General features: G+C 30.8%; 1 protein-coding gene across 3 annotated transcripts; it reads left to right on the plus strand.

The window, feature by feature from the left end:
* Window positions 1–6,204: 6,204 nt before the first annotated feature.
* Window positions 6,205–10,812, plus strand: LOC132735391 (uncharacterized). Of its 3 annotated transcripts, XM_060722331.1 has the most exons (6): window positions 6,205–6,347; window positions 7,100–7,175; window positions 7,857–8,063; window positions 8,779–8,847; window positions 9,758–9,814; window positions 10,608–10,812. In XM_060722331.1, the coding sequence occupies exons 2-6, from the start codon at window positions 7,134–7,136 to the stop codon at window positions 10,671–10,673; spliced, it is 441 nt and encodes a 146-aa protein (XP_060578314.1). In that variant the 5' UTR covers window positions 6,205–6,347; window positions 7,100–7,133; the 3' UTR covers window positions 10,674–10,812. The 3 variants fall into 3 exon arrangements, 2 of the variants coding, with proteins under 2 accessions (XP_060578314.1, XP_060578315.1); XM_060722332.1 differs by lacking the exon at window positions 7,857–8,063; XR_009626448.1 differs by lacking the exons at window positions 7,100–7,175; window positions 7,857–8,063 and having other exon boundaries at window positions 6,268–6,347.
* The last annotated feature ends 2,811 nt before the right edge of the window (window positions 10,813–13,623 follow it).

Raw genomic sequence — 13,623 nt, forward strand, 5'->3', positions numbered from 1 at the left:
AAAAACATGTTCATTAAATTCCACTTAAATTGTAGTATTCACGGTTGAAAAAACCTTCTCTGCTATAGTATCATAATTTTATAGGTACCTTTTGAATGCACAAGTTATCATTTAGATCTTGAAAAGTTTAGGGTAATTTTATATAGGAAGTTTTTGTTGAAAAGACAAGGAGCAGTTTATCAGTCATAATAAATACTCCGGATTCAATTTCGATATTCAATAGCTTAGTCTATCTTTTCCTGTTATTTCAATACCCCTTTTTTAAATTATAACAAAAAAAACATGATGGGAACATGCAACCAAATAAATTTTAACCCTAAAATTTTTTCCTATTGAAGAAAAATTAAATCATGGGAAAATGACAGGGGACTTTTACCGGGAGAGCGGCTGGGGTAAAGACAACACCACCTTAAACCCAATGTCGGGGGTCCCTTTTTAATGACTTTTTTTTTATTGTTTTTTTTTCTATTTAAAGAAAAAATTTTTTAAGCTCTAGATAAAAATCATAAAGGGGGGTGGGGGATAAAATTGGCAAAAAAAAACAGGGGACTTTCAGGGAAAGTAATGTCGGGGAAAGGGAAAATTTAAAGTTAAAAAAACCGGGACTTCAAAATTTAAAGAACATATTGTAATAATTGAAAAAATTTTTTTTAAATACCCGTAAAGGGAAACTACCCTTTAAAGTTTTGTTCAAGGGAAAAAAAAAGGCTGGGAAAACAAAATCTTGGGCATATGTGATACAAAAAAAATTTTTGCTTTTTTAAACCCAAAAATTTCTTTAAACAGCTTTATTAAGTTTTTGCAGGCTGGCCGGGAAAATCTGTAAAAAATTGATGGATTTTGAGACCCAATGCTACCCGAGGCACTACCCAAGGGTTGTATAGATCTCAGGAAGCTGTATTATGCCAGAAGCATTGAGTGTAATAATATACATTTATAAAATTGTGCATCATTGTATTAATTCACCTGAAAACATTTAGAAAATAAATGATTTTTTAATATTGTCTTTTTCTCCTGATATCTCCCTATTTCCTGATTTCTCATTGACACTGAAAAACGTTCTTTTTATTATTTTTTCCTTTTTACGTAAATAATGTCGTATAACGTCATATCACATATAACATTCTTGTATTGTGATTGGCTGACATCATGTTTTTCTTTTCTATTCTTTCTTGTACCCCAAAAGCGCCCAAAAACATTCACTCCGTAGGTATAATCTATCGTTTTTGTAAGTTGATCACTGAAAAAAAATTTTTAAAACCAACCCTATTTAGAAAAAACTACAAATTTTCCCCCTTGAAACCCGTCCCTTTTAAAACAAAGCTTCAAACTTAAAAAACGACTAACCAAGCCCCCAAAACGCCCAAATTTTATATCATTTTTTATCAGTAAAACAAAAACCTTTTAAAAATGTTACGTATAGTTAAAAGAAAAAAATCGTTAAGGGAAAAATTTTTTTAAATTCAGAATTTCTTTATAAGGAAAATTTTGTATTTTAGCAAAAGATCAATATTTTTTTTTTGAATTTAAAAAAATTACTTTTAAATTTTGGGACATTTTGTTTTTTAGTTTTAAAAGTCAGAAAAATATATGGGGTAAAAATGTATGTTTTTAAAAGTAATTTTTATTAGTTAAAAAAATTAGCTTAAAACACAGTGTTAATTTAAACCCTTTTTAAATTCATTGCAGTCTGACGTGTTTTGGTTTGTTAAAAAAAAAAAGAAAAACTTTCGGGGCCCCTTTTCCCGCCCAACCCATTCAGCCCTTTAAACTAAGGGGTAAAGTTTTTTTCCCCAAGGGGAAAAATCAGCTTTCCCCCTGATAAAGGGTTTTTACACAACCCCAGCGAAAGGAAACCTTTAAATTTTTCTGACAAAAAAAAGAAGGGGGAAATCTTTTGCAAATGGCAAAATTAAAAAATTGTTTTTTGGTTTAAAAACCCCAAAACTATTTAGTAAAAAGTTTTTTTTCAAAAAAAAAAAAATATAAATAACATGGGGGAGGAACAAAAAACTCACTATGCAACCCCTACTTTTTTGAAAAACCCTAAAAGACCGCAGAATATATTTAAGTCCCCTTTAAGTAGATTTTGGGGGAATTTTTTTTGTTTAGGGAAATTTTAACCCTTTTTAAAAGCCTCTTTTTGTTTTCCCATAATTTTGTATTTTGTTGATTTGTTTTATATTTATTTAAACACAATGCTGATTTAACCCGGGGGTTTTTCCAGTTTTTTTTACAAGTAAAGTCCTTAAAAGAACGTATCAAACTATCACAAAAAAAAAAAAAATTGGACAGAAAATATAAACCCAATGAAAATTTTTTTAAATTTTGCACGGCGTCCTACATTAACATTTATCATGGCTTTTGGGAAAATTTTCCAAATTTATTAATTGGGAGGGGATTTGCAAAAGAAAATGCAGCAGAAAAACAGAAAAATTTACTGGGGACGGCATTTACATAGGCAGAACATTTTACTGGAAATTAAGTTTCACCAATGTTTTTTGCAAAGAAAATCGACAGGGCAAAACAACCCGGTTAATTTAAGTTTTACTGGCTGTTCTGCTGGCATGACATACGGCAGGATATACAACGGGAGAATGAAACTTTACCGGATGCAGAACATTCAGTAGGACATTGAAATCTTACCAAATATTCTGCTGACATAACATTCGAAAGGACATACCGCAGAACATTCGTTAAAAGTTCAATGACCTCCTAAATGCAACGCTGAATGTTCTAATGCCCTGCCGAATGTCCTGAGTAAAATTTCAATGTCGTTCTGAATACCTTGCCGAATGTCATGCCACCAGAACATTCGGGAAAATTTATATGTCCTGCTTAATATAAAATGTCCTGCTGCATTTTTCCCTGCCGAAAGTCGTGCTAGCAGGAATTTTGGTAAAAGTTTGATGTTCTTCTGGTATGACCTGTCAACCGAATATTTGGTAACATTTCAATGTCCTGCTGAATGTCTTATGCCGAATTTTACCCGGGTGATACTTAGAAGGTCAAACAATGACAGGTTACGTTTTCAGGAATTTAGTTTTCAGAATGTTTTTTTGTAAAACGAAAATTTTAGACTAAAGGGGTAGGCAATAAAAATACATAATATTTAATAATTTTATAATAGATTAAATTAATTTTACAGAAAAAAAGGTAAACATTAATCAAGTATTACTAAAGTGAAGGCAAAATTGAATTTTTAATGTTATGATATTCATTATCACTTGGGTGTTTTCATAAATTAACTGGAAAACGATTAAAATATGAATTTAGTTATAGGTTTTATTATTTATCAAATGTTTTACACTGAATAGGGAACGATATGTTTTTCTTTCTAATAACGCAACTACATTATAAATTTCTTACCTTTGATTGCAAATTTTATATTAATTTAACAGTACACGCGGCGTGGTGTAGGTTTAATGTTTATTATTATTAACCTTTAAAGCGGTATGCATTAAGATAAGAGAAAAAAGTCATTTTTTTTTTGTCTATGAAATCAAAAAATAAATATGCCTGATGATTGACAAGCTAAGCAAAACTTGCATGTTTAATGCTAAATATGACGGTTTACGACTGCATTTCCAATAATGTCTATTCCATACATGGTGGATTTATAACTATTTAACTATTTAACTATGTCTGTATATATGATATGCAACAGGTAATGGTAAGTACCTAAGGCTCAATTACATCAAACTTTCAGTGTACAGCAAAAAACTAAAAGAAATACCAAAACAAAATGTGATATAAAGCCCGGGTTTTAAAAATTTTTAAAAACCCCCAAGGAAAAATTTTTTTTCCTCTTCTTGTACATATTTCATATTTCGATTAAATTAAAGTTTCGGTTTTTTTTAAAATTTTTTTTTTTTTATGTGGGGTAATTTAAACTTAAATTTAGATTTTACCTAAATGGAAAAATTAAAAATTTCCGGGGAAACCTTGAAAGTTAATTTGGACATGTACAATACTGAACGTAAAAAACTTTTTAATGAATATGCGCAGTTAAAAAAAAATTTCGTTTTTTTGAAAAAATAATTTAAAAACTTGTCCCAAAAAATAAAAAAATACATGTTTTGGTTTGATATAAAAGTTTTAGGTTTAGAAAAAGCAAAAGCCTGGGAATTTTCCCTTAGGGGCCACAACCCCTTTTTGGGAACAAAGGAAAAACGTCGCCCCCTTTTTTAACATGTCTGGGGGGCGGGTGTTTAAAACAAACCCTTTAAATTTATAAAAGTTTAGTAATGCCCAAAACCGGGTGTTTCGGGCCCGGGGGGGTAAAAACTGTTAGCAAATTTTTTTTTCAATTCAAAAATAATCAAATTGAAACCTGCCCCTCTTTTTAGTTAATTTTCCCCTTTTAGGGCGTTTTTTAAATTTTTCATTTAATTAAATACTTATAAATAAATAAAATATTGAGATATATTGATGAAATAAAATGCGTAATTTTATTTTCCACATTTTAATTGTAAAAAATACTTTTCACTACAAGGAAACATATTTTAGCTAAATATTTTCTGTATTTTCGCTGGTATATTGCCAGACCACTACCTTCTTAATTCAGCCAATACACAAAATAAGAGAAGCCTTATGACTTGTATGGTCTTTTTTTAAGTTTCGATTTCAGATAATTATTATGAAAGAAAACACGTCATTTTGTTACTTTTTCTTGTTTTTGTATTTGATATACCAATGAATCGTTGACATAAATGATTTATTTTCGTTTTCAGGTGAATTCTCACTTTTCTAGTACATAGCTTCTTTAATAAAGAAAAAAATTATACATATAGAGAACTGAAAATCTGTAAAATAATGAAATCGATTTAAAAAATCTTAGATGTATACTGTACATAAGATATATCGGAAACCCTTAGTTTTACACACCTTGTCTTTGAAACCTAGACAAAAATAATTCTTAAGACCAAATGAGAATCTTACAGAGTCAAAGAAATATAAGACCGTGTATACATGGGAAAACTATTTGAGCCGCGTCATGACAAAACCAACATAATGGGTTTGCATGCTGTTCGCTATCAGTTTCTTTACTTGTTATAGGGTCTGTAACGAACAGCATGGATCCTGATCAGACTGCGCTGATGCGCAGGCTGTTCTGGATCCATGCTGGTCGCAAACCCATTATGTTGGTTTTGTCATGACACGGCTCATTTATTCATGCAAATTTTTCCTTGACTCTTTTGAATCTGAAATGTTTTAAGCTGATAAATAGACTTCAAATCATACAAGTCATATCTTTACATAATTTATATAAATCAATACGAGTACTTATGTCATTCTTCTGCAAACCATTCACTCTAAATTTAGACTAAATCTTTTTATATAAATTTTCAATGTCTTTACTATCAATTTATTTAAGGTTAAAATGTCAAGAGCAAAATGGAGAATTATCAAAATAAAGAAGACTACCGCCACACCGCTACAAAGATATTTCAGCACAAATCATGTATGCATACCTCAGCAGCAAACTGAAGTATTTATATAATATTGAATGGGTATTGGTAAAGAAAGCCATCATCAAAGAGGCCATACCGAAACTTAGCAACATAATGCTTGTGTTCTTAGACTTTCAATGAATGTCTTTTGTTGAATGTTGCTTATAAATTCGTACCCTATCTACCATATACTCTTATTTAACTTTTTCCAAAACCACAAATGGGCCAAATTAGTTTGGTCACTTTGAAAGTGATGAGGAAGAAATCATGGTTGTGAATTGCATTTGGCAACGCCAAGGTGAAACCTACTACAGTGTTGACATAATCCAAGTGAAATGCATTGTTTGAATGATAGTTTTCGTCTTTTTACACAAAAATACAACAACTTATGTTTCATTTTATTTTTATCCCCAAACTTTAGGACTTTTGTGTATTCAAAATAAAGTTATATTTTGTTTTTGTATTTATATTAATGGTGAAACAAAAATATATTGTCCACGGAGCATAACATCATTTAAGTCAAAAGTCATGTTCTTAATAAACGATTTTTGTGATAGTGAGCAAATATCATAAAACGTAACACATATCGTTAAAATAACAATGAAAACAATAAAGTATTAAAGATATACATGAATACGTGTGTATGGCATAACAATATATATAAAAATATCATTTCACTGGTTTTTCAAATTGATTTTTAGTTTTTAAAAAGAAACGTTCAAGATTGTTTAGATGTACAAGATTTGTTTATCTTTCCGCGGTTAACGGTGTTACCAGTCGGTACGTGTTATCCATATAATAATATTACGTGATAACTTTTGCCGGGTTCCCTGTATTTAATATTTGCTTTTGGCTGTAAAAGAGCTTATTATATGCGGAATTACAGCCATTTAGGTAAGAAATAACTTTTAATAGTATATCATAAAATGATACACTACGGTTTTATCTTTCATATACTTTCTTACATATATCTTTTAAACAAATACCCCTTTTTATATTTAAAATAAAAACATATGTTAAAATTTATTTATTATATCTTTTTGCATAAGGATTTTCTTTGCATAAGACAATATAGACTGACATAATTCTATCAATTTTAAAATACATATTTTAAGTTATTTAAACATGTTCAATAAGCTTGTTATCACAATTTACGGGACACGATATCTTTTTTTTTTTGGAACCACGTTTAAGGTCCGTTAATTTAAGAAAAATAAAACAATAGAAGAATACAAACCATGATAACTTTAGCATTTTCATTGATATGTAGATTTTCTCTGCATGTACTATTTAGAAATCAAACAATTCAATTAGATATATCCAGCAATTTTCAAATTCTTCTAATGTATCATTTTGTAACGCAACAAATCTTTCAATTTTTAATCTGTTTAAAAAAATTTATTTTGAAGATACTTATATCTGGAGTTTTTTTTTAATTTACTGGTATAAATGTAATATTTTGAAAAGAGAAAGATATACGATATCTTACTATATTGTACTGGTGTCAAAATATCACTGTTATTTCTATCTTTTTTAAAAGACAACGTTCGTTAGATGCTTACTTGTATGTTACAAATTTCATCGGAATTTACTTTTATGCGTCATATTCGATTTAATTTCATTATTTCAAGTCATGTTCGTTTCAGGAAGAAACATATCAACATAAAACCTAAAATCACAATGATAAGAATGGACGCTAATAATCCTGGGTTAATTTTTATTGTAAGTACTGTCAGAAAATGATTTACATTACAAAGTATGCAAAAGTTACAAATTTAAATCTTAAATTGGAAAAAAATGTTATCTTAAATATTGCGTGAGTTATTATCGATAATAACTGAACGACCATGCAAATATTTGAACAATAAACGATAAATATACACGTATAAGTAGGCTTGAATATTATAAAAATATATTTTTATAGTATAACAGGCAATACACTATAATTATGCATTAATTTATAATTCTAGAGTACATCCAATGGTTATCTTATTGTGAACAATTAAGGATATATTATTAATTGAATAGTTTCAAATTCAAATGTCTGTTATTGTGAAATTTGATTGCTACTATACATATATGTATATTTCCCTTTTTCAATGCTTTTAAAGAAGTGCATTAACATTTTCCTATTTAACGCAGTTTTAAAGGTATAATATTTTACTTTTTATACTTTATTAAAACTGCAGATTATTTTTCTTTTTGAATACTAGATTCTATCAAAAAGTATTATAATGATTCTGTGTAAATGTTGTTTTTTTCTTTCAAAGTATGAATATTGTTCCTGCTATAATGTTATTATGAAATTATAAATCTTTTTAATTTTTTAATTCTATTATAAAAGTGCATTAATTAAGAGGCTTTCTTGTTTCGCTTCCTTGTAAAACATGACGTTCCTTAAAGATTTCAGGAATATGTGTACTTCTTTATGGTGCAGTCAGTGTGCATTTGTATACAAATTCTGCGGACCATGTTGAAAATTTACTCGCAAACTTGTTGTTCCAAGGAAAGTTTATCTGTTGTTTAGGCTTTGTCCAAGCATTTTTAGGATGTCACACAATGCTTCGTGATAACATCATATTCAACCGATTTATGTCTTTTACAGCGTTTGTAAGTACTCTAACAATAGTTTCGAGTTGTGAAATGGAACTATTTAAAACAAATACTTATCTTTGTTATCTAAATAATCATCATTCTTAACTAAATAATTATCATTATTGTGGTAACTGATTCCATTCCTATATTTTAATTTCGCAGTTCCACAATCGTATCTATTCGGCCCTTTCCGTAAGACACGGTGTAGCTTGTCATACGGTTCTTGATTACATTAGTGTTTATTTGTATTGTCTTTTTAATGAACAGTTTTAGATGAACCCGATTTTTCATAAAGTAACCATATCATAGGTTTTTAGGAAATAAATGTTCTGTGGATTTGTATAAATTAGGTGACTCATACAGGAAGATGCAATTGATAATCATAATCTTAAAATGTCTAAAGTTAAATAAGATGATAACAAACACATCGAGGAACCCTTTTAAAACCGAAATTTTTTCATCCTGTTTCCTGAAAAAGAACAATGAATAGAACAATGAAAACAGTTGTTTAATGGCAATCCTGGTTTTGAATAATTGGCCGTGACCTCCTTTCAAAAGAAACCGGCTGCAAAAAAGTGTCTGCTTAAGATTTACTGGGCATGAAACGGAAAGAAATTGTAATTATTATAAATGAAAATGTTGCTCTTTCAAAGACTCTTAAATTAAAGACTGAACCGTTTCCTGATTTGAGGTACAACATCAGTGCTTACAGTGCTTTGATTTATTTCAGGTCCTATGGACTGTGTTGGTTCTGCTGAACATGATGAGGAACACATACCTTGCGTATAATTACGAAATGGTACAAATCATCATTATTCATTTATTAAATACAATTACATTTAATCTCATGAATTTATAAAACTAAACTACCTAGCTTTTAATTTTTAACTAGCCTTTATAAGGTTTTCGAAATATATATTTTAAGAAGGTCTAAGTACAGTCAGGTCTAACTACACACAAGCTTGGCTCTACACGGCTAGTAAGGGGTAATAATTTTAAGTTTCTGGTTCTATACGGGTGTTAAAGGTTATTATTTTAAGTTTCTGGTTCTATACGGGTGGTAATGGTTATTGTTTTAAGTTTCTGGTTCTATACGGGTGGTTAAAGGTTATTATTCCTACAAAAGCTGCTAAATGGTAATTATTTTTGATTCTGGTTCTATACGGATGGTAAAGGGTAATTAGATTTAGCTTTTGGTTCTATATATGTGGTAACGGGTAATTATTTTTGATTCTGGTTCTATACGGATGGTAAAGGGTAATTAGATTTAGCTTTTGGTTCTATATATGTGGTAACGGGTAATTATTTTTGATTCTGGTTCTACACAGATTGGTAAAGAATAATTACTTTAAGTTTCAGAAGGATACGTGTTAAAAACAATGTAGGAAATAAATTCAACATATGATTTTGATGATTTAAAAATTGTTACTGCCTTTGAAGGATTTAAATATTCTTACCTGTATGTATAATTGTTCTGTTCGTTTACAAAATGGAGTGTGATTTCTTGTTCTTTTTTTTACGTTTTTTTTTTCTGTTGAGAGTGTCTCGTGAGAGACTTAGCCATGCTTATTTGTCAGGTACACAATCGTATAAGCACGTGTTACATGATGTTTAAAGCGTTTCTTAATTTAAAGGTATATCGGGGATTTAAAAAATGCTTTTATGTTTTATTCATTAATTTCATTGATTTGCTAATTCTTTATTCGAAGGGATTGTGTCGGCGATTTGTGCTGTGTGTCATGTCTGTAGTGCCATGGGCCCTAACAGTAAGTTTAAAATCATGTTAAATGAGCTTAGAGCATACTTCAGACTATATTTAAAACATATAAGTTAAACTTCATTGTGTTCCATCAGTCCATAGGGACATGCATGTTTGATATAATATAAAGAACTTTTAACGGAAGCGCGTTAATAGTGAATAGAGCAGTATATTTTGCAGAAAAAAAGAAAATAAATGAATAAATAGATAAACGAAAAAAACCGTAAGTATGCTAATGGGATATATATATCTGTTCCGCATATAACTTAAGTGTGTCTCACAATAAAATTTGACTTTGTACCAATCTCCGACAGGACCAAATAACATGTGGTCTCTTCAAATAAAAAAACATATATTGGTCTCTAGCAAACGCGATTTGTTTCGTACGCGGGCACACAAAAATTATCGACAAAGCCTCACATTTGAGGGTTTTAAGCTGGATGCAAAAGCTTTGTGGCTGTCCCATTTTAAAGAAAACTGTAATTGTTAGACACAAACGTGATATATTTGGCCAGTAGCTTATGAACATAATTTCAGTTTACTTACTTACTTGAGAATTTTTCTTGTGATAGAAGACAAAACATGGAAAGCGTATAAACATGTTTCATAACAAAATTCGATTTTCAATTTATTTCTGAGTATAGTTATTATCTTTATTATCTTTTGCATATATTTCCTATATTATGTGCCTGAGGTATTCTATTATTCATGTAAGAATTTCAAGATAATGTACATGTATACAGTTTAGCTTTTTGACCTTAGTCGAGATACTTTAATGTTGATATTTTATATTGTTCCAGGTTATATGGCAGATCTTGATACACCGACAACTGATTCGTGAAGGCGACCCGAGGCAAAGAAATTAAGTGAATGCAAGATTCCGCTAACAATTATATTATAAAGGATTTCGAACCAAGTAATAACGCTCATGATAATGACACTCATTTAAACTTACACTTATTTTAATAATTGAAATAAAATAAAACGACTTTGAGTAACTGTTCATATCTAATTTGTTATATGTATATGATTCATACATGACTACTTCAGTAATAATTATTTAACAAGAAATGTCGAACGACACATATGTCCCCTTTCTAGCCCTGGACTCATATTATTGGTACTTTTGTTAGAGAAACTTGCCATAAATGGGTATATGGAATGGCTCAGTTATGGAAAAAAGAAAAATAATGGCCTACTAATTATAACCAATTAATATGTGAAACATAAATACTTTTAATTTTGAACTAGTGACCCCATTATGACTAATCAATATGAGAAAAATGAAAACTTTGTGAAAAAAATTCAAGGTAATAAGCGGGAATCATTCTTACTATTACGGCCAGTGTTACATTGACCTTTGAACTATAGTGATCTCGACATCTATAGGGGACATCTACAACATATGGCTATTCAATAATCAATATGTGAAATATGAAGACTTTGTGATTAATAGTTTTCAAGATAATGAGCAGTAACCATTCTGACATTTCAGGCCCTTGTGCACTTAGACATAATGATCCTAATATCAATACGGAACATGTACTAGTTATGACAAGATATAAGATACAAGAAACTTAATTTTAAGTCGGTTTACATTTTACAAGAAACATTATCTAATAAGCCATTTACCGATAATGACAATCAATATATGAAATATGAAGACTTTGTGATAGTTTACAAGATAATGAGCGGAAACCATTCTGACATATAAGGTATCTTTGACCTTGACATTTCACCTAGTGACACCAAAATCAATAGGGGTCATTTACTAGTTATGACCAATCACTATGTGAAATATGAAGACTCTGTGTTTAATATATTTTAAAATAACAAGTGGATACCATTCTGACATAAAGACCCCTGTTACATTGAATTTTAAAATAGTTACCCCAAAATCAATAGGGGTCATGTACTTGTTATGACCAATCACTATGTGAAATATGAAGACTTTGTGATAAATAGCTTTCAAGATAACAGACGGAAACCATACTAACATTCAAACCTTTGAACTTGACCTTTGACCTAGTGTACCCCAAAACCAAAAGGGGTATCTACTAGATATGACCAATCTGTACGTGAAATATGAATACTTTGTGATACATAGTTTTCAAGATATTAAGCGGAGACCATTCTGACATTTAATGCACCTGTGACATTGACCTACATCTACTACATATGACTATTAAATATGTGAAATATGAAGACTTTGTGATAAATGGTTTTTAAGATAATGAGCAGAAACAATTCTAACATTTAAGGCTCCTGTGACCTTAACTTTTGACCTAGTTACCCAAAAATCTATAGAATTTATCTACTAGTTATGCTCAATCAGTTTGTGAAATATAAAAACTTCGTGATAAATAGTTTTCAATATAATAAGTGGAAACCATTCGGACATTTAAGGCCAATGTGACCTTGACCTTTAACCTAGTGACCCCAAATCAATTGGGGTCATCTACCAGTTATGACCAAGTCCCTGTTAAATCCCAATACAATAACCCGCAAACAGCATTATACAAACGTAAAAACAGGCATTGCCAAGTACTATGGGCAAAACCAAATAACGCAAAAGTCCAGTCCAAACACATGGACAAACAAAATTAATTTCCTGATCATAAGTCGGCCTACAAGGACGGATATTCCGTCAAGAGCAGTAGGACCATAAACAGGGTTTTATGTTAATATGCCAAACAAAACAGAATACAATGTCAGATCCCCTCCCGATCGAAAGAATTTAACGGTCATAATTAATTTATGAAAATTTATTCTCCCCCCCCCCCCCCCAAATTCTTATCGATACACTTGTACATTTTTTCATGAAAAAAATCTTTAAAGTAATCTAGGAAGTTTTCCAAAACAATCTTAATGAGATTAACTCCGTCTGTCCGGAATAAATGCAGTTATCCCTCATGTATATACTCAATAAAAACGAGTCTGCGATATTCATGTAATTTTGTTGTGATTAATGCTTCCGAGGGATCACTTTGTTTCCAGATTTTTTGCATCGATGCTTAATCCGGCTTAATTGTATTACTTTTACCCGACGAACTACCTACTTGGTGGCAGGTAGTTTTCACTTGACAGTACCTTCCATGAACAGGCTCAATCACACCGAGCCTGCAGCAATTTTGCCGTGTTGGGCTCTCTTTAGGGATTCTTATTTTATCTATTTTATCGCCACATCAGGGTTGTTTGTGCCTTGTGGAGGCTGTAAAAAAGTCGCCCCGTACATTAAATCAGAGATGTTATATTTCCGATCCATAACGATCGTTCAGCACGTTATTATTGTGCTTTTGGTAATTTAGTTCTTAGTTTTTGGCTATTTTCTTTTTGGGTGGTTCCAGTTTTCCTTACTTGACTACTGTTGAATCAATCTTAGGATATGTGGCCTGTCTTTTAAACTTGTCTTTTGACGTCTTATCTTTGTAAGCAGGCTTCATAACCTCTGATCCCTTTTCTAAATTCCATTTTATTTAGTTCCGCCCATTGTTTTCTCGTTTAGGGCACACGCATTTTTTACTTGAGTCCCTTATGCCGCTTTCCATGGAATGGGACTAACGTGTCAAATTGAAGGTTCCTTGATGACCGCCATATGAACACATCAGTTCATGCTGCTTTAGCTGGTGCTAGGGGTGTGGACAGTAGTTTGCACTTGACAGTACCGTCCATTAACAGGCTCAATCAAACCAATTTGCAAATTTGCAATTTTCAATGTTGCCGTGTTGGGCTCTCCTAAGGGATTCTTATTTGATCTATTCCGTCCTATTAACTAAATTGCGTTTATTTTCCATAGCAACCCTACTTCCCGTGGCA

Source organism: Ruditapes philippinarum, unplaced genomic scaffold, assembly GCF_026571515.1.
Source record: "Ruditapes philippinarum isolate M1 unplaced genomic scaffold, ASM2657151v2 ctg25253_1_1_1_1, whole genome shotgun sequence".
Taxonomy (NCBI): domain Eukaryota; kingdom Metazoa; phylum Mollusca; class Bivalvia; order Venerida; family Veneridae; genus Ruditapes; species Ruditapes philippinarum.

Bases quoted from the DNA above. Each gene is read 5' to 3' on its own strand.
- LOC132735391 (XM_060722331.1), top strand. From the start codon at position 7,134: ATGATAAGAATGGACGCTAATAATCCTGGGTTAATTTTTATT. The intron at 7,176-7,856 runs GTAAGTACTGTC...CGTTCCTTAAAG, and splicing joins ATCCTGGGTTAATTTTTATT to ATTTCAGGAATATGTGTACT. The intron at 8,848-9,757 runs GTACAAATCATC...CTTTATTCGAAG, and splicing joins TTGCGTATAATTACGAAATG to GGATTGTGTCGGCGATTTGT.